This window comes from Anabas testudineus, chromosome 12 (assembly GCF_900324465.2).
Source record: "Anabas testudineus chromosome 12, fAnaTes1.2, whole genome shotgun sequence".
In the NCBI taxonomy this organism is placed as follows: domain Eukaryota; kingdom Metazoa; phylum Chordata; class Actinopteri; order Anabantiformes; family Anabantidae; genus Anabas; species Anabas testudineus.
The window spans coordinates 1755666-1783213 of record NC_046621.1 but is presented as its reverse complement, the minus strand read 5'-3'; the positions used below and the strand labels follow the sequence as shown (position 1 = coordinate 1783213).

The 27548-nt window shown below is 39.2% G+C and overlaps 1 protein-coding gene across 2 annotated transcripts; it reads left to right on the top strand.

The window, feature by feature from the left end:
* Nucleotides 1-1602: 1602 nt before the first annotated feature.
* Nucleotides 1603-26529, top strand: clip1b (CAP-GLY domain containing linker protein 1b). 2 transcript variants are annotated; one of them, XM_026355665.1, is made up of 23 exons: nucleotides 1603-1687; nucleotides 2963-3172; nucleotides 3670-4044; nucleotides 4121-4254; nucleotides 4896-5020; nucleotides 5103-5304; nucleotides 5525-5722; nucleotides 6013-6116; nucleotides 6707-6767; nucleotides 7592-7696; nucleotides 8527-8688; nucleotides 8998-9093; nucleotides 9868-9925; nucleotides 10016-10113; nucleotides 12086-12160; nucleotides 16508-16614; nucleotides 21049-21094; nucleotides 21301-21344; nucleotides 23909-23996; nucleotides 24080-24245; nucleotides 24334-24386; nucleotides 24480-24592; nucleotides 25332-26529. In XM_026355665.1, the coding sequence occupies exons 2-23, from the start codon at nucleotides 3064-3066 to the stop codon at nucleotides 25564-25566; spliced, it is 2754 nt and encodes a 917-aa protein (XP_026211450.1). In that variant the 5' UTR covers nucleotides 1603-1687; nucleotides 2963-3063; the 3' UTR covers nucleotides 25567-26529. The 2 variants fall into 2 exon arrangements, with proteins under 2 accessions (XP_026211450.1, XP_026211451.1); XM_026355666.1 differs by lacking the exon at nucleotides 7592-7696 and having other exon boundaries at nucleotides 25332-26528.
* Nucleotides 26530-27548: the final 1019 nt, after the last annotated feature.

Sequence of the window (27548 nt, the reverse complement as noted above, 5' to 3'; positions counted from 1 at the left end):
AACACGAGTCTTGAACAGATGTCATGTATTATTACATGTGGTGCAGTCTTGTTTTCTCTTGAAGATAAAATATACTGTGAGAGGAGAGATTGTACAGAGTGATGGCTGCTGGGAAGAATTATTAAAATGATGTTTTCAGTTTATTAAAATGAAGAAAAAACAACAAAAGAAACTGAAAGTTGAAACAAAAATCTAGTAGGAAGTCCCATATTTTGATAAATATCTTTTCATCTATTAATAATAGAAATACACGAAGCCTACTCTGCCTCAAAATCATTCACAAACCTATAATTAAATCCTTTGTAATATTTTAATTTTCATTTTGACCATAACTTTAAGCCACGTAAATGACATCAGTGTAGGGACTTTCTATGCAGCTCTTCTGTACTCTTTTATACAGCAGAACATGTCTTTAAATAGAACAACATGTATCACATGTATCTGATATCAGCGCGAAACTAAAAATAGTACAAATGCCAAAGAAACACAATGTGGAAATGGTGTATGCATTAACAATGACCTGACTGTTTACTAGAGATGAGTGGCGTGTTCAAATACACGGCTTAGCCGAGCAGCTGCAGTCGTGCAAGGTGGAGCTGAGGCCAAGTAATCAGAAGATCTGCTGCAGCTGTGTGGTGCGAACTGGAGGGGAATAACCAGGGGAGGTGTGTGCAAAGCTTCTGAGGGCAAAAACAAGGCACAATTAAATAAAAGCTTCCACAAAGAGAAACAAAGAGCAGAACTGTGACAATGCATGCAAATGAAGAAAATATGCAAAACTCCAACAAACACATGCAAAATAATGCAAACAATTACAAAGACTCAAAATAACCACACAAAAAGATCAAATCAAGCACCTAGAGACACAAAGGGACCACGAAGAGATGCAAATGACAAAATGACGCTACAAAAACAACTGATTACAAATGAATGCAAAACAACTCTAAAAAGAAGCAAACACCACAAACTCAAAACAAAAGAGACGCATTTTGACCAATGATGCATAAAACTACAAAGAAACATAAAAATAAGTTAAGCTCTTTTTTTTGCCATTTGCACAGGTATATATATGGGAATTCTTGCCTGTTTCTCTCAGTTTTTAGAAGACACAGGATATAACACAGCCACAAATAATAATAATAATAATAATTATTATTATTATAATGTAAAACAGACACAACAAAAATGTGTGTCTATATCTGGTTATTTTGTATGTATTTGTGGTCATTCTTTTATCTCTTTTTGTCATTCCTTATATCTTTCTATCACATTTTGTGGCTTTTGTTAATTCTGTGTGACTATTTCTGGTCATTTTTTTTTATTCTATACTGTTGTTGGTCATTTTTATTTATTTATTTCTTCTCACGTTTGCACATTTCTGATCATTATTCTTCTAGTTTTCCTTCTTTGTTAATCTCTTTATTAAAACTGAAACCGAACACACATGTCTTTCTTTTCATTTCAGTCTCTTTGTGGTTATTTCTCATCTCTCTTTTTTCTTTTCAATGCACCCAGACTTTCACGCCCATGATGAAGCCTGTTTGTCCGAGCTCCTGTTTGGTCCGTGAACGCAGCGTCAGTTCCCATGGTGACGTCAGGCTGGAAACAGGGGCCGCTGGAAAAACATGTAGCTGAGCATCAACCCGCAGCATCACAGACTGAGACCGAGTTCATCCAGAGACACCAAGTAAGCTCCGACAACAACTTTATCCACGACTGTGTGCTTTTATTTAGCTTCATTATCACCTCAGCAGGGCGTTGGTTGTCCTGACGTTGACGTTACCTCAGTGTGTGGGTTCTCGCTAATCTGTAGCTAGCTAGCTTTAGCTCCCAGGAGTTACAATATTACAACAATAATTATGCTTAAGCAGCCATAAAGCACTAAGGGCTGTGTTAAAATGTCATGTTTGATCATAGTAAGGTGGCACTGTGTGATTAAATATGTAGGATGTTGGTAAAAAGTGATGGCGTCTAAGTTATCCTACTAACGTTAGCTCCAAATAGAGCCCAGCCCCAGACACTCAAACACAACACGAGCAGTCTTATTATGATATATATTATTTTATTATTATCTGTTTGACAGCTGTACATTTGTTCAGAGCTTTATCTACATAGCTGTGTCAGGCTGGAGACAAAGCGGTGGTTGTGTGAGTCCCTGCCAGAGGCTGGGGAGCCACATGTTGAGGTTTGACAGCTGGCTGGAGGGAGCAGTGTTGAGCCTCATCCTTCTGCCTGGTTTAGTGGGATCTGGTCCAGGAGACCCAGACACTCAGGACCTGAAAGGCCTCAAATTAATCCAGGTCATTTGGATCAATATAATGTGATTTGGGGATAATTTGTAAACAAATGATTTAAAACTTTTACTATATTAAAATATTTGTAGTTGTTGGTCGACGAAGACAACAACCTTTATAGAATAAGCAAAGAAACTGTAAATCATCTGAACTGAAAAACATCTCAAATAATGTCAGCTAGCATTAAAACTGTTCTGCTAGCTGACATTATTTGAGATGTTTTGACCTGGATTAAAATGACCAGTAGAAATTGGGGACTGTGAACTAATCACTGGGGGCATTTGAGAAACTTAGTTCTGTGTTTCCACCAGCAGAACCAGGGTCTAAATCTGGTTCTGTCACTGTAGTCCTACCCCCGTAAAAAGTCCCTCTTTTACTTTGTACCATGAGCGTCCAGGAACTATGAATATATCCAATTGTTCTGGTACAGCTATATATACCTAATATATAATATTTCACACACCCAGCACAATAGTTAGAACCAATAGAACCAATTCATAATATCTGCATTCTGCATTTACATCTGTGTTGCTTGTAGGTTTGTGTCTCTGTGAATCATAGTACAGATACAATTTATTAATAAATGTGTTAAAGTGATATTTCTGCACTATTTCACTATAATATTATTGTTTTTATTTTAATTTTTTTGATTGCATTGACATTTCCAGCTCCCTTCCATCATTTTGGGACAGTGTGGGGTTGTGGGGAAGGCCTTGTCCTCCACCTCCATCAGGCCAGACATCCCCCACTCACACCCCCACCCCTAACAATGGACAAACAAGGAGACATGAGTACACCAGGCAAAGTCAGCGGGCTGAAACCCCCCAGTAAAATAGCCCGTCCAGCTGGGGCTACAGTAAAGACGTCCCCATCTTCTGGTAAGAAACAACTGAAATGATATACTTTACAAAATATGAACTGAAGTATTAATGGAAGAGGTAAGTTGGAGTAGTATTTTGGAGTATTTTAGCTTAGCAGTAATGTGAGAATATCAGACACCGGCATCAGCTGGTTAATCAGGATTCATACTGCATGTGCAAAACAGAACGTGTGAAAGGCTGAGTTTTCACTAATGATATGATGATCACTGATGATCACTGGGAGTTTTGCTTAACGATGATGTAAAATAAAATAGAAAATTCATTAAACATGTTAAATAATATTGTGTCACAAATCTGTGAACTACTTAGTTCTTAATTGTTAGCGGCAAAAAGGAAACTCTGTGATGCCCTGTAGCCCCTGAACTGAAGCCAACTAGGAACTCCCCACTTTAATTTCTGTTTGTCAAACTGCGAGCCAGCTCTCATTTAGTGGCTTCTGGGTGATGGTCAGAAGTAGTGAATGGAGGGTTACTAAAATTTAATTGTGATTGTAGGTACCCAAAAGCCAGTTCCTCCTGAGAAGTCTCCCGGTGGTGTGACCTCCCCAATCCCTGAAGGAAGTGGTGACTTTCAGGTTGGAGAGAGGGTCTGGGTCAACGGCAACAAGCCGGGCTATGTGCAGTTTGTGGGAAGCACACAGTTCGCTCCTGGGCAGTGGGCGGGCATCGTGCTGGACGAAACTATTGGGAAGAACGACGGGTCAGTGGCAGGGGTTCGGTACTTCCAGTGTGAGGATGGGAAAGGGATTTTTACAAGGCCTTCAAAGCTATCGAGGACTCCACTGCCAGAGAAGGAGGCAAACGGAGGGCAGGGCATCCCCACTCAAGGATCCACAGCAAAGAGCGAGTCTGCACCTACTGGACCAGCTGGTAACATCTAGGAAAATAGTAAAAACAGTTGTTTTAGTACACCGTTGTGATGTAATCAAACATTTTTTTTGTTTAGCACCAGGTACCGGCATAAAGACGAGTGGCGTGCTCAGTCGAATGCTCACATCCAGTGAGTCGGTGTCTAACCTGTCAGAAGCAGAATCTGCAAAGAAGAACCAAAGGGAGCTGAGGCTGGGAGACCGTGTGCTGGTAAGAGTGTTTGAAACCACCAAAACAACTGCCTTTTATAGATTATTATTTTATAGATTATAGATATATATATATATATATATATATATATAGATTGAGGGGACACAGACGCTGAGAGTGGTAATAGAAGATGGCATAAAAGTACTAACAGAGGTAAAAAACTAATGAGTAATAGAAAACAAACTGGCAAAAAGATCTAGAAAATAAGCAAGTATGAACAAACTAAAAGGGAGTCGACATCAAACAGATTTAGGTGAAACAGCGATCTTGTTGTTTGCATATCAAACTAGTTATTCCCTAGTTGGCAGATGACGACTTGACAAGCTGTGACACATAGATACTAATTCTATGAACATTTTAAATTTGTCTTTATTGTCTTTCTTTATGTTTTATTTTCTGTATTCTAATATTAACTACAACATTGTTGTTGAAAAAGTCATGCAGTGTAGTGCTATCATGATTCTACTTGATTGGAAGAAAATGCACAGATTAGTGATAATTAAATTAACCATATGATATTGTACACATGTACTGTTTACTTAGTGCAGACTGTGTTTGTATTTCTGTGAGATTTGTAATCATACATTGAAAACCATATGCCCAGAGCAACATAGTTTAATTCATTATTTTTTAATTTGCAGGTTGGGGGTACCAAGGCGGGAGTTGTGCGGTTTCTAGGAGAAACAGATTTTGCCAAAGGAGAGTGGTGCGGAGTGGAACTAGATGAACCACTTGGCAAGAATGATGGAGCTGTAGCAGGGACCAGGTGCAGTAAAGAGCACTAACAACCAAATCCTCAAAACCAGCAGCCATCAGGGCTCCTCTTCTGAAACCTGTTTTCTTTTCAGATACTTTCAATGCATGCCCAGGTATGGTCTGTTTGCTCCGGTCCACAAAGTGACTCGTATTGGCTTCCCCTGCACAACACCTACCAAGGCAAAGAGCTCGCGGAGGAGGTCCACCCTCAAGAGAAGCCCCAGCGCTTCCTCTGTCAGCACGCTCAGCTCCGCCACCTCCTCAATCAGCGGCAAACCCAGCCGAGCAGGACTGGTAAGACTCACTACTCATGCCTGTCCTCAAACTTCACTGTGAGTCATAGCCAAATTTGTGTATGTAGAGCCCCACAGGAGACAGTGCAGCAGCAGATCAAGATGATGCATCATAACTTATCTTTGCTGTAGGCATAATTTAAACCTCCCGAATGCGAGTTCAATAATACAACAGATAGCATTCACAGTGTGAACAGAGAATATATGTTGTCATTTTTCAGCTGACGGAGACGTCTGCTCGGTATGCTCGTAAGATTTCTGGAACCACAGCACTGCAGGAAGCTCTGAAGGAGAAGCAGCAGCACATTGAACAGCTGCTGGCAGAGAGAGACCTGGAGAGATGTGAGGTGGCAAAGGCGACCAGTCATGCTGGAGAGGTGCAGCAGGAGCTGGTTCTGCTGAGGAAGGGCCGGGATCAGGTTAGTGAAAGGCCTACATGTGTTTTTCAGTCTGCTAAAGATTAAAGGAAGCACTCCTTTAAGAAGAACTTTAGTTTAAGTACTCCAAGCAGAACTTTAGTTTAAGTATTCAGACCTCATGTTTTTAGAAATGTTTGCATATTGACTGTATCTGTTTTATTTACCTATGTTTTCTTGTGATTCCTCAGATTTATCTGTAGCGTTTTATTGTTGTCTCTGGAAAATCCTATTTGCTATGGCTCACACCTGCTTTCTCAGGACAGCTCGTTCTGATTCTGTGTGTGTTGCAGTATGCAATGGAGATGGAAGCAAAGTTGGATCAGCTGCGTTCGCTGGTGGAAGCAGCAGATCGAGACAAAGTGCAGCTGCTCAACCAGCTGGAGGAAGAGAAGAGGTGGGTGGTCAGATAGGAGCACCTGTACAATTAAATGCAATCCAATACAAAGGCTTTACCATATCTTTATGAAGCTCTAATGTTTCAGCTGTTTTATTTGTTTTTTAAATAATAAGTAATCAATGTGTTGATTGTGAAATAAAAATGAGTTTTGTTACATTACCGACATATTCAGAGCTCAACAGGCTGCACCTGCAGCTGTGGCAGCAGACTGGGGGACGAGTCAGTCTTCTGGAATCATGATACCAGATTGAGGACATCTGTACCACGACAGCAGTTTCAGAATATCTGTAAAAAGCTAATATGAGCTGGCAGGTTTAGGGTAAATAGTTGCCTTTGATTAGATATTCTTCTCAGACATACGTACATGTGAGGAATCGTGATTACTTTGCTGTAATTCAGTGGTTTCATAAATAAGTTCATATTTTTATCCAAGATTTTTTGTTTTACTGATTTTGGCTCTTTGAAGCCCCTAAAGTGTAATTTGTAGAAATTTGATAAAAACCAGCTGATGTATGAAATATGAATGTATAAATATGTTGTGTATGTTTGCACCAGCGTCTGATGTATACATTTCCCCTGTTTGGCAGAAAAGTGGAAGACCTGCAGTTTCGAGTAGAAGAGGCGTGCATCACCAAAGGAGACCTCGAGGTAACCTGAGATTATATAATCGGATTCTTAATTAAACATAATCTCTCAGTCTGATGTTTTTTAACCTAAGCCTTTGTTAATTATTGACACACTGGCTGAAGTCTTGAAAAACTGACCTCACTCACTCAGTTAAAGTCACTCTAATAATGTCTGAGTCTGATTTAGTTTAATTTCACTATGCGGCTTCCATGTTCGGGCTAAATACTGTTAGTGGCCATTAACCATTAACTGACAGTAATGCTTCACATTTTCCTCCAAAGCTGAAATCAGTGCTTTATTTTCCTGCACTCTTTGAATCATTCATTTATCTTGTTCAGACACATCTTTCCTCCTTTTAATTTATTAATTTGCACTTAATTTACTTCCCCTTCACCTTCCCCTCACATCTGTCTACTTATTCTCCTGTCATCTTTTCATCTTCTTCTCTGTTCTCGAAAGCTGTTTTTGTCAGTTCTTGCCTTCAGCCTTGTTACATGCTTTCATCTTCCTCTCTTCAGAGGTAATACTGCTTGAGTTGGTGTCCTTCAAGCACCGAAAAGCAGGCAAATAAGTGCCAATGAAAAAGAAATAAAATTATCTGAGGAATCTGAGAGTCACGAGGTGACTGAAATGGTTAAATTCAGATTTTACTTTGAGCAAAATGAGCAAATCACAATGTTTCCTGTGCTGATTGTTGAAATGCTGGAAACCTTCAGTGCTGACTTACTTACTTACTGCTCTTCTCTTTAAAGTCTTGTCTTCTTTCTGTCTGTGGCACGAAGCTGGCATGTCAGTGTTGCATTGGTGTTTGTTCTCCTTCTCTTCCTGCTCTCTCTTACTAACAGACGCAGACCAGACTGGAGCATGCCCACATAAAGGAGCTTGAGCAGAGCCTCCTCTTTGAAAAGACCAAAGCTGAAAAACTCCAGAGGGATTTAGAGGACACTAGGGTAATGCTGGCAGTCTCAGTCCCACAGCAGGGCTGAGTGATGTGCTTTTCCCCACTGGGTTTAACATTGATTCACAGAATATATTGGAGGAACCACAGCATGCAAACAACATGCAAATTGCCAGATTTATTGCAAGTTTCTTCTGCCATGCCCCACGATCAGACTGTAACACCTCACCATGCTTGAGCATTTCTCACTGAACAACAGGCGCATGATCATAAATCCTTGACACTGCTCTACATTTTTCCTTCCTCAACAAATCCCATACAACGTTTAATACGTTCCACTCACTGGTTCCTTTTTTAAGCAGGTTTAGCCATTCACTGTAGGTGTTACACTAATACACAGGGAGTTACACAGTTAATGTGTTTATTAAATGTATAAGGTTATTATATAGAGTCTGTCTGTATTTGATAATGATTTTTTTTTTGTTTAGCTCAGTTATCAAGCAAAAATGCAAATGTTGGCAGGTTCCTACTTCGTAGATGTGTAGATTTACTGCCTTATTGTAAACTTATTCTGGATTAAATGTCTTTTAATTTTGGACTATTATATTGATCAGAGGTCATAAACAACCTACAAATCCTGGAATACACTAATTGTGTTTTACAAAAATATGAAATCCCAGAGAGTTTTGGAAAAGTTGTGAATATCCATGTCCTCTATGTTCAAATCATTGGAACATTAATTTGAGCTTTTCATGATAAAACAAATGAAAAACAAGATTTCTAAGTTCTTTTGATACGAATCCCGAGAAAGATTAAAGCAGCTCGTCTAATGTGAACTGGTTCTACTACTATGTCAGCCTCCTCTTTACATTTTTGCTGTAGGTGGCCACGGTGTCGGAGCGTTCCAGGATCATGGAGCTGGAGAGGGAGGTGGCAGATCTCCAGCTCAGACTCAGAGCGTCCCAGCAGAAGGAGGATGCCGTGTCTCTGTCCCAGCAACAGATCAGCAACCTCAAGGCCCAGGTGCAGTCGCAGGAGAAAAAGGTTTGTGGAAAGCACCCAACAAATTCCCAACAGCGGTGTTTTGTTAATTTACTTCTTACAACTATGCAACACTGTCTACTTGTAATATGAATTATTATTACACTTCAGTGTTATTGTCACATCATTTAAAGCATGATGGTACAACTACAACATTAATGTGATTTGTATTTGCAGCCCTCCTTTTAGCTCTTAGAGGAACTTAGCCATACATCCTGTTGTGCGTGCGGTTTGTTTAAGCTGCTGTGATAATGTACAATTTATGGCTCTATTAAGATATACATGTGTATGTTCACCCTGTGTCACAAACAGATCAGTGAGCTGAGTGTGGACCTGGAGAGCAAACAGAAAGAGCTTCAGTCTGTGCAGCAAGATAAGAGCTCTCTGGAAGAGCAGCTAACCAGTCTGGTAAGAAAGGAAGACACTCGGTACATACAGTAATAGTCATAAAACACAGTTGTCGGTATTTAATGGCTGCAGTGCTATTGAAACTGCTTCACACTATGCACACTCTGTGTTCTAGATTTAATTTTAAATGGCTGGTTTCGCTGATGACTCTTCTAAATACAGATTTAACTACCTAGAACTGATTTGTTAGAATTTTTGCTTGATTCTAAAATTTGCATTACCTTCATCTACCGAAGACTATTACCTCTTTTGCTTGCTGTTCTAACATCTTACTGGTGCTGGATTTGTCAGCTGAAATGAATGCTGGGAGATTTTTCAAGTAAGAATCCTGCGATATGTGCACACAGTGTGACAATGTGCTAACTGAGGCTAAAGCTGCATGTGAAATGGGATTCCCTGTGTTTCCTGCAGCTGAATCTGTTGCTGCAAAAATGAACTGTTCTTGTTTTGACAAGTAGAGATAGTCTATCCTAATATTCACATTTCAAATGCTGAAACCATTTTTATTGCATTCAAACATGAGGCTTGAATTTAAACATAATGAAGTGCAGGTCTGTGAGGGGCATATCTATAACTTTACATTTATACTACATGTATTTTGTGAGGTGTTTTGCTCGTGGGTGTTGTGAAAGTAGCCTCATTAAGAGAATTATTTTATCCACAAACCTTGCGTGTTTTCTGCATCTAGTCATTATTCCCTGCTTAGCTCAAGGTACAAGAATGTTACTATGTGAGTGATTAGCTCGTAGTCAAGCTGATGTTTTTTTGCTTCAGAGACAAAAGCTTGAGATAGCCGAGGAGGAGAACAGGAGGACAGCAAAGACCATGCAAGGTAAACAGAACTTCAGAGGGATCTCAACACATCAGATGGTGTGATATTTGTCTTTTCTACAGTTGATGTTGCCTTTCCCCTTTCTGTCAGAACTGGAGCAGAGTGTGGAGCGGTCAACAAAAGACTGCCAAATCCTGAAAGAGGAGAGCGAGGTCAGAGAGAGAGAGCTGAAAGCCCAGCTGACACAGGTAGGTTTACACAGAGGATGTAGTGGTTGAAAGTAGGAGGTACATTTAACTTGAGGAAAGTGTAATTTTGAGGTTATTTTTTATATAAGGTGGATTCTCCTGTTACCAATTAACCTGCTAATGTTGGAATCATCCAGAATCATCAAACTTTGTTTTCAATGAAAAACACTGAAAATCTTTACTGTTGTCAGATAAAACATCATTTAGTTTGTCGTCATATTTCAGATGAATGAATTTACAAAGAAAAACAGTTTAGTCAAAGTTACATCTCCCTTCTAAACTTAAACTCAGATGACGTTATTTAAATCGGTCAAACTAGTCAGTAAAAACAAGGATTAGAGACATTTCTTTACTAAAGCAACACACATAAATGCAGTAGAACTTATTTCTTCTCTCCCATTAATCATCAGATGACCCCTCAGACTTATGTTGTGACCCTTTGAAGGAGCCTGACACCTAGGTTGGGAACCACTAAACCACAGTTATATATATATATAAAGTAGTTAAAACTAGCTTGAGCAGCTACAGCAGTGTTATACTATAGTAGAGTATTACTTAGTGTATTTACTAAACTACTAAACACTGATCTTACAACACAGTATGTGATGTTAGTACATCACACTTAAAACCACAGTGTTATTTTACTTGTCTCCTTGTTGTTGTGCCTACACTGCACACAAAGAGCCTAAGAGCTCATGATTAGGATGCACATAGCTGAATGCAGGATCTAACTGCAGCTAACAGTCGAATAACGCTGCACAGACGATGAATCAGCGTCTTGGCATTTGCTGATTCCCACTGAGATAACTCAGGCAGCTTCTGGCTGTCAACGAATTATTGGTGGTATTCTGGAAAAGAAATGGAAAAAAATGTTTGGGCTAAAAATATCACAGCTAAAAAACTGGAAGATAGTTTGGACCTTTCCATGCAGTAAAATCCGACTGTGGCCTCAAGCTAACATGATGTTGTTAAAACATTATGAACACACACATGCACACATTACTCTCAATTCCATTTGGGTTTATTAAGTCTACAAAGAGGACTAGTTTTCTTTTTTTAGTCAAGCTCATCGTGCAGAGTTCAACTGCAATTTTCCAAAATCAGGAGGTGCTGTACAAAAAGGACCTGGTATAATAGTTGTTATTTTTATTTAACCATTAAGGGTAATAACAACATCAAACACCCAAATTAAACAAACTAAAAACAGTGTAAGAAGGTACTTGAAGGTATCACTGGACACATGAGCATCTTTCAGTGCATTGTTTTGGTTTTCTGCCCTGCAGCGTTACTGCTTTGCTTCACTCTCTCCATCCTCCCTGTGTTGTTGTCATTAGCAGGAAGCAGCTGCTTTCAGAGAAAACATTCTGCCGTAAAACTACCTGCTCAGCAACTAACAGCTGACAGACACAGTTAGAGACCAGCTGGTGAACACAGTGGAGCACTTAGCAGCTAAAGTACAGATAGAGATGAAAAAACAGAGCTAAAAGACACGAAAAGTGAGAATATTGGACTTGGATTTGTTAGATGAATAGACACATGATGATAAATGAGTTAATATTGCTCCATGCGAGCTGCATGTGTAAAAAACACTGTTCATGTTGTTTTTGCAGCTTGTTTCCACTGCCCCCGAGTGGTCAAATCACTTAATCCAGGTTACAGTACAAAAATATTACATAAACAAATGAATGTGTAAAGACTTAAAGAGGGTTTCTGGAGCTTTAACATCTGTTCAGTGCATGACATACTTAAATAAAATAATAAAATCAATACATAATGACTCAATGATCACAAGGAAATGTATCTGCAGGACATTTATTTTAACTTTTAAGTTTTCTCAGACTAATAAATAATAAAATATCAGCTTTTTCTTGGTCAGGAACAATTATTTTCTGTACAACAAAATAAGCTTGTCTTGTTCTAAATCATTACATAACAGTCTCATGTGGAGCTAAATGTTGTTAAATCGTCCCAGGTGGCTGAGAAGTCAGAGAGGACGGCCCTGTCAGTTGAGCAGCTGACCAATGAGAAAAAGACACTGGAGACACAGGTGAGTGGAAAACCTTAGTAGGGAACATGTGGGGTGATGTACATGTTGTTTTCAACTGTAAAACGTTTCTGTAAGTACATTTGTTGCTTTTTTCTTTATGATGTTTTCAGATTATCTTAAATACCTATAGTTGCATCCATTCTTCTCACCTTGTATTTTAGTTATATTTTAGTTCTGGATCAGCTAAAATAACAGACACGACTCTCCAAATGCATTCAAATGCAGTGAATCACATTTACTCACTCCACCACATGCACACTGTTTTTCTAAGTACACATGCATGTGTCCACAGCCCTGTGAAAGGATTTGCACATGCACAGAAGTTGAGCCTCTGCAGCCTGCAGCGTTTTTATTGCTCGCTCACATCAGGATTCCCACGCTGACTGCATGTGATGGTGCAACTTGCAGTTGTCACATTTAATCAGCTACACATGACTTGACATGCTGCAGTGAAACTCTCTTTCTCTCTGTCTCCCCTTCATGTTTCTCCCACTCCCATGGTCCTTTAGTATATTTCTCGTTCTCAGTCCATGTCGTCCACGTGTAGAGTCAACCTGCAGTCTTTCATTCAGTCTTTGACTGTCTGGTGCCCTCTTGCTCTTTAAACTCCTCTCTCTGCCATTGCTCTGACTCCAGCTGCTGTCTGTGTGTTTCAGATTGTCAGATTGTCATGGGAGATTAAATAGCTCCTACTATGGCCCTTTTTACTCATTCTTCCAAATCCTGGATGTAGTTTTAGCCTGTCTGGGATATTTTATTCTCCAAATGTTCTTTCTGAATCTATGTTGCCTAATGGGCCAGATTCATCAGGTGTATTAACATATAATTTACATAAATTACGATCCAGCTACTCTGATTGGATGGAGGTGTGGCCTCTGCGGTCATCTCAGTAATTTGGACTGAACCTAGTTCACCTCTGTGCACTAATACTGTGCTAAAAAAAATCCCTCTAGCATAAACAGAAATCGTTTGTATTTTCTGCAGTAAGAAAAATGGCTTAGGAAACTGTAATAGTTAAATTATTTAATCCTGACATCACAAAGGAGAACACGTGAATCTGTGAGCATGAAAAATAAAAGATGATTTTGCAGCTACAACAGAGCGAGCAAGAGTTTTTAGTCTCACAGATGCAAACACAATGTAGAACAAATAATTCAGCAGGGACGATCTTACATCTGCTGCTGTTGCTGTAGGTTGTGATGTAATCCTGCACATGTCAGAGAGCTGGTGTGTGTGTGTGTGTGTGTGTGTTATGCCTGACAGGACAAAACATTGCTTTAGTTAATGGACAGTTGAATTGAGACCGGCCTCCTGTTTCTACTGAGGTCATCAGACATTTGTTTAGTGGAGTTGCTCTAGAATTATTATTATTATTCACTTTATTGATTTGTTAATTAACAGCAACAGCATATGTATGTAAATAATAATAAAATATTTATTAATTTATTATTTAAGCCACAGCATAATTTTAATTTTGTAAACCACAATTTTGTTTCTTTTTGTTTCCAACAATAAGTCAATTAATAAATTAAATCATTAGAGTCACCCAACAGTTGAACTAATTGCCTCATTGTTTAGACCATTTTTAAGCAAATATTTTCTGGTTCCACTTTTCATTGCATCTCAATTGCAGCTATTTGCTGATGAATTAATTAATCTGTTAATTAATCTGCACCTATTTCTATAATCAATTATTTTAAGTAAATTTCAAAGCAAAAAATCCTTTGGTTTCAGCATCATTCAGAGTTGAGATTGCTTGTTTTTAGTGCTGCACTGATGAGTCGATTAATTTATGAATTGATTAATAAATCAGCTGAAAATTTATCTCATCTAATGACTTAAATAGTTTTAAGCACAAATGCCAAAAATTCTGAATCCAGCCTCTTCCTTTTGGAATAATCGTAAAGACCTGTTGTTAATCAGTTAGTTCATTAGAATAATTATCAACTGTTTTTAAAGGTTGACCAATAGTTTATTATTTTTAATATATTATTAATATTTTTGCAGAGTCACATTTGCTTTCGCTGTTGCTACATTTTATTGATAAAATAATAAATATAAAAGTGCATTGTCAGTTGCAGTCCTAGTGTTTTTAACTCAAATCCTAGGTATAGTTGGAAATAGAAACCAGTTTTATTATTTGCTGTATTCATCATTTTTGACTGGTTGTTTGAGACTGAGTTTCTTTGGCTTCTTTGATAGTAAACTCATTAGTATTTGGTATTGGAATAATAGTGAAGCCATACAAGTTTAATTGACAATGAAAATGAGCATTAGTTGCATTAGAAAGATCGACTGTGTCAGTAAAACAGTGTAAGACACAACAAAGCATTGTTATATTGTGCGATTTCTCATGAATGAAGTGTGTGTACATATGGTGTTGGAGAGTGAAGAAACAAGACTGTCAGCAGCAGAGAGGTGGGGAGTGGGTGGGGGGAAGCTGGGGAGGAGCTTATTACATAATGGAAGTGCTCGGCTTCTTTAACCCGACTGTGAGAGAGAGAGGGAGGAAAGCTGCTCAGGCGACACGCTCTCCATTTCCATCTCGCAGCCGATGGTTTATTGATGCCCAGTTAGTCTGTGCATGTTGTAGACACAGGGAGACGTGATTAGCAGTTGAAATCTGGCAGGTATGGACATAGCTGCTCTGCATCAGGGCTACTCCAGTAACCTCTTCTCGCCTCACTACCAGGTAGGATTGTCTGTTTCCAGCAGAGGATCCAAACTGACTAGTCAGCCAATATGATCAATGATGTGCTGCATAGTTATAGAGGTTGTTTTCTTTCTCCTCTTCCACGTGGTCTAATTATTTAAATTATAATTTTTCTTAGTGCTGGTGTGTAACTTGTGATTCTGACCCAGCATTTAACCAGTGCACGTCCAGCATGTTTATGTGCACATTTACGGCTTCTTTATCATGCACCAGATGACCTGTGTATTTGGATCTGCATGTATGTTTGTGTGTGTGTTATAGCCTGCCCTGCATACTAGTTCTCACATTGTAAGTGTAGATAAATAGTGTGGCATCCAAATCACAGCTGATGACACACGTGACAATATGTTAACAGAAACATACTGCAGATGGTTTACAGTGTGAATCATTACACACTGCATTGATTGATTGATGATTGCAAGTCATACTTGGTAATTAATTATTGACTATTGCTATTTTAAAGCTGCTGATATCACAGAGCTGCACGTGTTGGAGAAGCATTCTGAAGTGTCGGATGATGATTTTGGATGGGCTTGAGTGAGATTTTAAGAGTTTGCCTGAGGCGATGGTGACTCTGGGGCTTTTATTTTTAGGTTCACGTGGCTCCAACCTATGATGCAGCCTGCTAACTCAGGCTTTTTTAAAAAGTAGTTTAGTCCTGTTTTTATGATTACACTTGAGTTTATTGGGTTTATAAGGTAAATAAAACTATATTGATACAGTGATGAAGTTGATAACTGTTATGGAAATGCATTGATTCAACTGAATGTTTGTGCTGCTGGTATATTGTGTTGTACTGACCACAACATTGGATACATTTGTGAGGTTAGGTATACTTTGAACTTTACAACAATTGAACAACCCTTCGCCCTCCCGTCTTTAACAGGGCATTCATCACCTACTGTGTTCTTCATGAGACTAAAACCCCATTCAGATCTCACAGGGTGAGGTGGGAAATAAAGACAATTCACTGTGCTCCTCAGAGATTCAACTGACAGGATCTGGAGAGTCAGCAAGACGACACTAAATCAGAATGACAAAACCATCTTTAGGGGGCGCTAAAGAGTTTAAAGGGAGGTTTGCTTGTGCATCATCATTTTTTAAAGTTTTTCTTTAGAAATCCAATGATTAATGTTTATCCCCATTAAAGTATAACTTCAGTGGGGATTCAAAGCAGGATGGCTGCGCCTGCCTGTAACTGTACATTTTTCTGACATTGTGTTGATTCCCAGATTGGCCTGTACGTTGCCGTTGGCATGTTTCCATCTGTTAAATTGAACTGCTTGCTCCATTTTCACACAAAAATCTAATTTCATACTGAGCTGGTTAAGAAGAAATTAAGAAGAAGGACAAACAGCTCCTCCTGCACAGATCCACTTTATAATACAAAGATACAGCTAGGGACAAATAAGTTTGTAATGGAATTATTACTGGGTTGAAAAATAACACACGTGTGAACCAGGTGGGAATAAAATCACTGGCCAGAGCAGGTACTGTTAAAATGCACCATCTCCCCAGGTGACGATAGTATTAAGATGACCAAAAGAAAAAATGACTTCCAGTAATGTCTTTTGTTGTTAGAATCTGGTTTGTACATAATCTCTCTGACCTTTTTTGTTTCTGTTCTTCTGCAGCTTGAGGCTTTGAAACAGCAGAACTCCAAATATCAGGAGGAGCTCAGCCTGTCAAAGGAGCGGAGCAGCTCAGAAAACCAGCGGATCGGAGTTCTCTGTAAGGAAATGTAAGTACTCCATAGAACCAATGTGTTTTTTCCTGCCTTGTGTTTCCTCTGAAGGTGACCTTCTCAGCCACTTCATTAGACCGGGGGGTCTGCACTGGGTGATTAACAATCCAGACTGCATTTTCATGCCCGGCTGTAATTCAGCATGGAGAAAATGCCTGTGTGACTCGATTTAGCTGCATGTAGACAGTAAAAATACACAAAAAGCCTTTATTGGTCTAACAGTGAAATGTCAAATGTGTTATTAAGGTAGCTCCAACTGCAGTTCTCTAGAGAGATGCTCCCACTTGTAAATATGTTACAAATCATTGTGTAAAACCCATAATTAGCCAGAGGGTGCAATTATGTAATTACAGATATGATGATGTAGTGGAGAACAATGAACGATACTCTCAGGTATGATAGCTTTCCTATAAACAGTTTTAAACCGTGAGTCCCTACTGAAAATGGAGTGCTTCCTTAAACGTACACTGTTTAAAACCCTTTGAATGTTCAGTACTAACTCAGCTTTGAGTTCCATTTGTTTTAGTGTGGATTAAAAATAAAAAAGCAGATTCTTAAAACCATCTTGATTTGTGTAAATAATCACAGTGAACATCAGGTCTGTCAAAGTTACATGACTGTTTGCTGACAGAGTTAAATGGCTCATATTCTGCTTTTTGTGTTCTGATGTTCCATCTATACTTTGGTGAAGTTGTGTGTCCATGTTGCACACAGTCAGGGACCCAGAGCTTGACAACATGTTTTTTTACGCCGCTGATAGTGTCCAGGTTTCAGTCTGGACAATATGCTTTGGCTGGTCTCATTAAACAAAGTGATGCAGTAAAACAAATCAGCAAAAACAATCATCTTATGTATCAATAGACCGTTGAATCTTTGGCATAAAGTCATCTTCAGAGTAAGTGTGACAGCAGTGAACTCTCTTTACAGTGAACGTTTGGACCTGTAGGCCTCAGGTTAGCTCCTCTGTTATCTCTATGACTGTTCTGCATGGATAACAAAGTCCAAAAAAAAAGAAATTGTGTCTACTTTCCATATTTATTTTAAATTGTCCTTAAAAAAAATCAGGTTTTCTGTGGCTTTAAAAGAAGCTGTTTTTAAAAGCAGAGCATCCAGGGCTATGTCAGTGCAGGAGAGGTGCATCTGTTTCCTCTTATGAATCCAGTGATGGCTATCTGAACATCCATGGACACACTGGATGTACAAGCATAAAAAAGAGGATTTACACACAAATCATTGGGTGATGTAATGTTTCACTGCATCAGCATAGGACAAATTTTATATTTCATAAAAATTTGAATTAACAGCTGAGCTAGGACTTATCGCTCAGCTGATCCGGTCTGTTTTACATGTGGGGTCAAAGCATTTCCTGTTTTTACCTTGGTTTGTCGTGTTTGTGGTGGATTGCCAACATTTTGGTGAGGTCTATTTATAGACCCCGTGTGTGTAGCTGCGTGTGTGTTTTTGAGTCCTAATGTGATCTAGCCACACCTCCCCTGAGTCATCAGAGCCCCAAACTGTGATGTCAGAGCTCCAGATGGACGTAATTGGTTGCATTATAGTCATCAATATGATGCATCCTGTAGGAGGAGCAGCAGATGGACACGGAAATGTCAACAAATGTCTTTAGTTACAGGGAAACAGAAGCAGGTTCATTCTTGCACATTTTCTGTGTATGCCATGTGCCTGTGTATCTCCATGGTCCATAATTTACCCACACAAGTACAGCTAAAAGCACAAATTAGCTAGTACCTCTTGTTTGTACAGTCTCCAGGTTCACCTGCTATTTTAGGTTGTGCAGGTGTGGCAGTGCAAAGTGCATAAGTGCTGGCACAGGTAGAATAGAAGTCTGAGGGTGTGGTGATTCAACCTCAGTCACAACACTGGTCCCATTGTTCTGAAATATCACAGCCAGTCGCAGTGAAGCATGAAAACACCAGCTTAACAAATGAAAAGCATCTCCTCCATGAAATTTTATAGTTGTCTGGTGGATGCTGAGCAGCAGGATATGAACACTCAACCCTCACACTCAGAACTGCAGCCAGATACAGATGGTGTGATTTTTGATTAATGTGCACACGGATGATGAAGCTGTTGACTGCATCAGTTGGACACTATTTCAACACCGTGAAGAAATTCTCCTCAGATTTGAGGGTTGAAAACCAGAGGCTGTTATGTTGTACAAAGCTCCTTGAAGGGACTGTATTTATAAGATTGGGATCTATAAATAAAATTTGATTTGATCTTTTTTACTTTTCTTTTGTGCTTTGTATTGTACAGCATTACTCTGCAGCCTGGTGTCACTTGCAGATGTTTTAATCTTGGTAAACACAGTGACACTGCACTGTGATGCAGCACTTATTCAACAATTCTGTTACAATCCTGTGTCCTAATTTATGGATGAATACAAGCTGAGTGTTCCTGCTTACAGTCGTCAGAGCTGCAGTCACACCGACATACCAAAACCTTCCTCCTGCCTCATCTCAGTGATTCTCCAACCTGTGGACCATGTGCTCTTTACGTGGCATCTACAAAATGTGCAAAAAAAACAAACTGTCTGCTTGCAGTGGTTGTTGTACCCTGAATAATGTTGCTTTGGTTTCTTTACATTTCCCCGTCTTCCATCTCCGTCTCCATACAGTCTTGACCCAACAAGATGTTCCGCCTTCCTTCCTCACGCTGCGGCTGTTATGTAATCTTTCCCTCGCTCCTCCTAGAACCGCCTGGTTCCAACATGGTCGCTTCTCTCATGATGACATCAATGTGTGTGTGTATGTGTTTCTGTGTGGCTTTGTGCGTTTGTTGTGTGGAATCAAAGTGGCTTTTGTGGCGTCTGAGAGGAACAGCTGTAAGCACCACAGCTCAGGAGTTGTTCTTCTGTATTTTTGGTGTTACTGCATTTAAAATCTTGATAGTTTTGTCTGTTTAAACCAATTAATTGTAGGTTAAAGTGTGAAACTATCAGCTTTCAAAGTGTGGTTTAGATTGCAAACATTTTATGTACATTCATTTGTACATAAGTGTAGAGGGTACAGCTTAAGATCTGTTCTCCCATTGTTGTCTCCAAGTTAAGAAATAGGTTCAATGCATGGTTCATTTGTCCATCTGTGTCTGCTTCTGTTAAAAAAAAAATATCAGTGATGGAGAAACGGACAGGTGAAGTGTGGAAGAACAGAATCATTTACCACCTCAAACATGTTTTAGTGCAGTTTCCCTTTAAATGAGCCTCATCCCTGCTGTGTTTGAGTGCAGGATGTTAGAGAAGCATTTTTTTTTTTTTAAATCTTGAATCTTGAATAGCAAATCTAATTATACATCAGGCAGCTGGTGCTCAGACTCGTCTATTACTCTCATCTTTGACACAAATCCTAAGAATGAACCAGATGAAGCTAAACTCAATTTTCTCCAGCAAATCATTTGGTTCCAGCATCCAAAAATACCCAAATTTGTAAATTGGCAGACAGCACCGTCTAATGCTGCTGTCTGCTGGTCTAAATCGGATCATAAACACAAAGGACAGTATCAGATTCATACTATGCCGATCCTGACTCAGATGTTTGTGTTCCGTATCTTAGCCCTGAACAAACCGCTGTGGGTTTTAGAGCTGTCAAATCCTGTAAGACGTTTAAAGTAGGAGAGTGTATTAGTCGACATAAGCAGCAGACATAGACAGATGGCTTTTTGAATGATAAGATGTATGATCTGTAGATTATGTTAGTGTGAGTTTGAGTGCAGTCTATATACATAGTACTGTAGTGATTTTACAGTTGAATCAACTCAGGGTGAACTGATATTTATTTTAGACAGATGTGGTTTTCTTCAAACATGCTATATTCAGTATTTTAATAATTATTTAAATGTACAATAAATAAAACAACAGTGTAGCGGGAAAGTTGTTGATCGAAGTGATGCACTTCCAGCCTCATCTTTCAGCTCTTTTTTAGCTTGTTTTGGTTTTCTCTTCTGCAGCTTTACTGTTCTGGTTCACTCTGACTCATCAGCATCATTTCTAGTCTTTATGTGAAAGCCTATACAGAATCACGTCGTAGTATATATTCAACACTGTTTCCTTCATTCACGTTTCACAATGTTTATTTAATGAACAAAGCTTCACTGCATGAAATCTGAAGTTAACTACTGTGATGGCTTTCATTAGATTGTGACTGACATAGATTATGTAGAATTAGTTGGAATCCTGCAGCAGTATGTGCAATTAAAACAGGTGAACCTGCACACGGTGTTTGTGCAGATGGATGTTACCATGTGATGTTTGTGTGCATGTTCAACAGATGTGAGCACAGTTAACAGCTGGCCCCACCCCAGATTTAAACATATAGCACTGACTGGTCGTGACACAGATATCACAGAGACCTGGATTAATTCAGTGCAGCACTGAAAGTGTGTCACCTCTCCTTTCTATTTGTCCCCTGTCAGTGAGGAGCTGAAGCTGGCCTCCCAGAAGTCTCAGCATCTTGAAGAGGTACTGACCTTTCCCAGTTTCACATTATGTAAACGAGTTCCTTCATCCTGTTATAGGTCAGGGTGTGTAAAGCCACAGACGGTGATTTGATTAATAGGTTTTGGCACAGTGAGGAGCGACTTCCTGATTTAACTGAAGTCTTACAGCTTAGACGGGTTTAACATCTATTTAAATCTTCTATATCTGTGTGTGATTTCGCTTCGCAGCACAATGAAGAGCGCATCAGTCAGCAGGCAGACATGAAGACCAGGTAAGAAACAAGGAAATATGTTATTTATGTGTATGTACTTAATTTATGCATCTTTAAACATAAGTGAAATTGAATTCAGTTCATAACTATCCCTCCATGTGTGAACTGATTATACACTCATAATGTATACCATGTCTATTTAGCATTTCTAATAGGTACATTAACAGTACTGATTTAAAATGTTGCTGTTTGGAAGCCTGCTTTAATTTTTATTAACTCCAACTAGAACTATACAATAGAATTTATTTAGATTTAACATTTACAGCAACGCGAGGAGCTGCACTGTTGCACGATGCATCATTTTCTTAATTTACTTGACTTAATTTCACCGGACGCTGTTGTGACTCTCAATGCACCACACGTGTCAGCACAGAACTCGTTGGGATGGTGCCGCTGAGTGCTGTTTAATTTCTTGTGTGTATATTAGTGCCGTCCTGTACGTGAGTCTTGCAGCATGACGTCACATTATGTTGCAGAAATAGTTTCCCTGCACCGCACTGCGTCGTGGTTCTGGTTTTATTTAAAGCCTGGAAACAAGAATCTCTGTGAACATCATTTCTGTCTGTACCTTTGGGTTCTGTCAGTCAGAACAGAAACTTTGTGTCGTCTCACAAATCTGAGCTCAGTAATCAGAAGAATGCTCACCAGCACCACAGAGCAGCGACTGTTCAAAAAGACAGCTGAGGAAAGACGGATCAAAGTCATGTATGTGATGTAAAAGTGAAGCGACAGAAGTGAAGACAGGAGGATGAGAAGAGCAGCTGACAACTCGGTGGTTTTGGCCAAAGGGAAATCAAGAGGTAGGCTCTACAATTAGAGCAGAAATAATAGATGTGGAGGGAGAGAGAGTGGGTACATCTCAGCTCCATTAATTATGCCCAAGATTCCTTCACTTACCTCATGTTTCCTCTTATTACAGACACAGACATGTAAGGTGGAAGTATGTTTACCTCTGCAGTGATGGCTCTGTTAAAATTTGTATTTGCATTGTCCAAATAAAGAAGAAATCCTTTATTTGTTATGTCCCATGTATATGTACTCTGCATTTAACTCATCCCCCTGGGGGGAGCAGTGGGCAGCAACATATAGCTCCCGGGGGGCTAGCGCAGAGTGTCTTGCTCAAGGACACACATGATGCATGTGACAGGGTTTGAACCACGTAAGGGTTCACTCTTACCAATGACTTAATATCTAAACTTTATATAATATTGCCCACTGATGAAGAGGTGTGATTCTTTTCTCAGTCAGACCTATAGATGTTTTATACAGATGTTTAATTCTTGAGTTGGTTCTGTTGTTTGTCCACTTCTGCAAACCGTGTGATGTTATGCTGCAGTTTCAGATGAGTCTAATTTAGTAATGCTATAATCCCACACAAGCTTTTGAGATCACATGAGGAGAGACAAGAGATGAGATTCAGTAAAACAACCTGCTTCACATCCAGTTTGATTTACTAACAAGACTCTAACACAGATGTTTTCTAAGTGCCAGCTGGGTGTCACTGGTCTACTCTAATTGATTTTTGAGGCAGGTGGTGAAGTCGACAGTTGTATTAACCCACGAGACACTACAAAGAGGATTCTTTTTACTGAATCCTACTCGGTTTACAGATGTAAGATCCAGCACTGCTTAGTCAAAGTAGTATCATCAGCATGGGCATCTAAATTAAATTCATTTAAAAACGAACACAATCAAATCTGAGGTTGTTCAACCAGCAAAACAAAACGTCTGATCATTTACATACATTTATGCAGAAATATCGTTATATTGTATATGTTTGTACCATAAACAGACACAAGGACGCATGAACAATCATTTACAAATGGTTTCACTGTGTCCCCCTAAAACACAGTGATCCAGCAGTAATGGTAAAGAAGACGACTGCATGTGAACAATGCAGGTTGTGAAATATGTAAAATAAATACACAGAACACATTTAATTTAGCAAATAACACTTTGGGTTCTAACTGATTTGAGGTTCTGTGTCATTCATTTCTCTAAGCGCCCTCTATACTGTAGTAACCGATCGTTTAAAATTACAGCTTCTTCACAGAAATAAAAGAAATCGTAGTTTTTGTCTAGACGGACTAAAACTGCTTTTAAGAGTGAGAATTTGTTAGGACCATGCAGTACTGCGATACACAACAGTGTTTCTGAAAACTCAGCTGATATTTTCAGATTCGCTCACTCTGCAGGCTGTGTTGGAGAAGCTCAGTTTAAGGGGGGAAAACCAGGTTAAACCGGAGTAGTGTAGATGTAACGTCAGTTTGCTTAGAACTTATTTGTGATGGTGAAGGTGGAAACAGTGAACAGTGTTCATAAAGCTCAATAATGCTGAGAGCTCCCGGTAATTATTGATGGTGACCTAGATGACTGTCGGCTCCTTTCCTCTCTCATGTGGATTTTGTCAGTTAGACCTGTGAAGACAGATCTGAGTGAGTAAATCAAAGAGACATTTTAAAAGAAGAAGTAAAAATAGCATGTTTAGAGGTGGAGACGTTCATGCACTCTTGGTATACTTTGGTTTGCATCACAGCTGTTTGAATCTCCACACTTGTCTGCAGAGAATCCGAGGGGGAAATAAACTTCCAGAAATCCACTGGAGTCTTAATCTCAGACAAAGATCGGGAACTGGAAACTCTGAGGAATGAGGTACTGGCACAGCTTCACACACAAGTCAGCATTTCTAGCTAAATCCTGTATGAGGAATTGATGTGTTTGCTCTGTTGCTGCAGATCGCAGTTCTTCGAGGAGAAAACGCCGTGGCTAAAACTCTGCAGACGGCCGTGGAGACTTTGGAGAGAGACAAAGCACAGCTGCAGAGTCGTGTTCACAGTCTGGAACAAAGGCTCATGGGAACACAGGCTTTAGAGGGAGACGATCTGGAGCCTACACCCTCAGGTCACGAGATATTTCTCACCAGTCTTGTATATGATTTATGCAGTAGCTGAAATATGTGTTTACTGACGTGTTTTTAAATTTACTGCAGGCGACGCAGCTCTGGAGCAGCTGAGGGAAGAGAAGGAGTTTGCTGAGGGACAGGTAAAACTGTCGATTCGATCCTGATATCAAATCAGCTAATGTTTGTGGTTCTCAGTTTGTGATGGTCATGTGTGTCTTTCTTGTCTCCATCAGATCAACTTCCTGAACAGTGTCATAGTGGACCTGCAGCGGAAGAACGAGGAGCTGAAGATCAAACTGAAGAAGCTTGCTCTGGCTGAGTTCAACGGCAACGATGGGACTGATGGGTAAAAAAAACAGGATTAATAACAGATTAATAATAACTGACTTTGATTTACTCTTTTAATGAAAATGTTTTTAGTTTGGGTCAAACTTTGGTTGTTTGATTTTCTTTAGTTCAATTCGGTTTTAAAAACTCCTGGCTGCTTGTCCTTGGACAAGACACCAAAACCCCATGTTAGCACTGATATGTACTGTCTGCCAGCTAGTATCAAAGTGTCATTAGAAGAAGATTTACTGGTCGACTGCTGACATGAACCTGAAACCTGTTTCTACCATCAGAAGGAAGTTACTGAACATAAGCTGCTTTTTAATAATAGTAGAGCAACTGGTCGAAGAGCTAACTTAACTTTTGGAGCAGAGAGGTTTTGTGTGGTAGAGGAAACTGGATACAGAGCAGGAGTTACAGTTTGTGATTTAACAGGTACTGCAGGTTGTTGAGTAAGACGTTATTACTTCATGTTATTAGCTGTGCCTCAGTCTATGAGTCAACCTAGTTGTGACTCTGTAACGCGACCGTTCTACAGATTTTGCCTTTGAAGGAGGCAGCCTCTAAATTGAGACACAGCCATTGTTAAGTTTTTATTCACAGGTTTTAGTCATGAGAAATGGGCTGTTACCCCTGTTAGTACAGTTGAAATGAACTGGTTTGTGCAGGTGAGGAGGTGAGACTACACTGCTGCATCGTAACATAACGTGTTGAGGCACTACATTTAAAATCTGTCTCCCCTCTCTTTTGTCATGTAGTTTTGATGAAGGTGTGTCAAAGCGGGAAAAGAAGCCGACCCCCCGTCTGTTCTGCGACATATGCGACTCCTTTGACCTCCACGACACAGAAGACTGTCCCACTCAGGCCCAGAGCCCCGACTCTGTACCTCACACCACCTATCATGGCAACCCGGCCGACGAGAGGCCCTACTGCGACATCTGTGAAGCTTTTGGGCACGCCACAGAGTCCTGCAACGATGACCAGACCTTCTAGAGGCTCCAAACACTCCCCCTGCTTTCTAACCCCTTTCTTTTCCTCTTTCTCAACACTAAACACGTCCCAACTCCCATTCCCCCGCTACCTGTCCCTCGATCCAGCCCAACATACCTGACATAAGTCCCTGCAGATTTTTCCATAGTGTATTTTTATACTGTATTTCTGCATATCACTGGTAGCCACCGTCCTGAACTAAATCCCTGTAGAAGATAAACTGTTCTGACTGTAATGCAGAATGCTCGTCCAAATACGCTACTTTGGTGCAATATTCGATGTTTATAACAAAAGGAGTCGGTCCTCTACACTTGTCGTTTTTAACGTGTTGTTTTGCATCTACGTTTGTTCCTAAAATTAGAAAAGGTGTTGTCGTTTTTTTAGGCTTCGTTTGTCACTTAGCAACAAAGTGATGCAACAAAGTGAAGCACAGTAAGAACTGAAGGGAAAACAAAGCACATCTGTTCCAGCTTTACATTCCTCAGTCTGTAACGGCTACAAACCAATATATACTATACTGCCATGTCAGACAGTTTACCACTGTTTTAACAACATTGTACAAAGCACCTCCTACGACGGAGTATTCAGGCCACTGGAAAAATCGATAACGTCAGACTTTTAGGATAAAGACACAAATCTTCTGAACTTACTGAAACTATTACAATTCTCAACATATTAGGATTTTATTCTCAGAATAGTCTGAGTATTCACAACATATCACACTTTCTTGCTAGTTTTTTTCTTTCTTTTTTTTTTTTGAAAATGCTTTATTTACAAAATATTACGTCTTACAACTGCTTTTTTTACTTTTCTTAAAATTATTATTTTGGAATTAATGCAACTTTATTTAAATACGGTTTTCATGAAATATAACACTAATATTACACTAGATTCTCAAAACCTTACTACATTTGAAATGAAAGTACTACAACTTTATTCTGCTAATACTATGATTTATTTTTATTCTAAAATACAACTTGAGATATTAAAACTATATTATGCACAAAATATTCCAGTTTTATTACCAAAATATAACTTTTTAACACTACAAGTTTGTTCTTGTAATATGACAAGTATATATAAGACTTTTTTTGTTTTATTTACGGTGACAATATTTCTACTCTCATAATAGCACAACTTATTTCTTAGTAACTTTGATTTAATTCCTGAAATATTTTGACTTTATTTTTGTATTATGACAGTTTACATAAATTAAAAATAATTAACTATTAAGCATTTTCTCTCACATTAAACTCAATATTACGACTTTATTCACTGTTATTTTAACTTTTGTAGTGGCCCTAATAGTCCGTCGTACGCACTAAACTAAATGTTTTAAAAAACTAACAATACTACATAACGGTGAAGTTCAGTCTTCACCTTGAAAAACTGTATTTGGACGAAAGTAAATAAGCATAACTCAAGCGCCACATACCAGATCCTTGTTCTGGAGCTTTCAGCTTTATCCCGTGGGCCTCGTCAGCTGATGGAGTTTATTGCTGAATTATTATTTGTCTAATAGTATTCTAAGTAAATATTCTTTATCTTATGATGAACAACATGAGCTAAAACTGGAAGCTCCAGAAATCGCTAGTACTTGGACCTTGAATCAAAGGTCCAGTTAAACATGAAGTCCAGTTTGTTTACGTCTCTTTTTATGTATGAAGTGGCTCTGGAGCCTTTTTCTATTTGACAGAACAGCTGTTCGGTCCATTTAGCAGCTGTCCTAACGCTTTCAATCACATTACATGATCTTCTGTAAATGAAATTTGTGTAGTTGTCATATAAATGTTAAATTTCTATTTTTACAAGCTTTAAGGATTTGCTGTTTGTGTTGTATTTAAAGTTAAAAGTAAAGGTTCACTTACTATTTCATGAAGATGTCTAAACTTGATTGAAACCTGCTAAATGGAACTTCAGATAGTTTTAATCAGCCACTGTTTCAAGGTCAAAGGTGAACGTTTTTGTGGATCTTCTCTTGGACA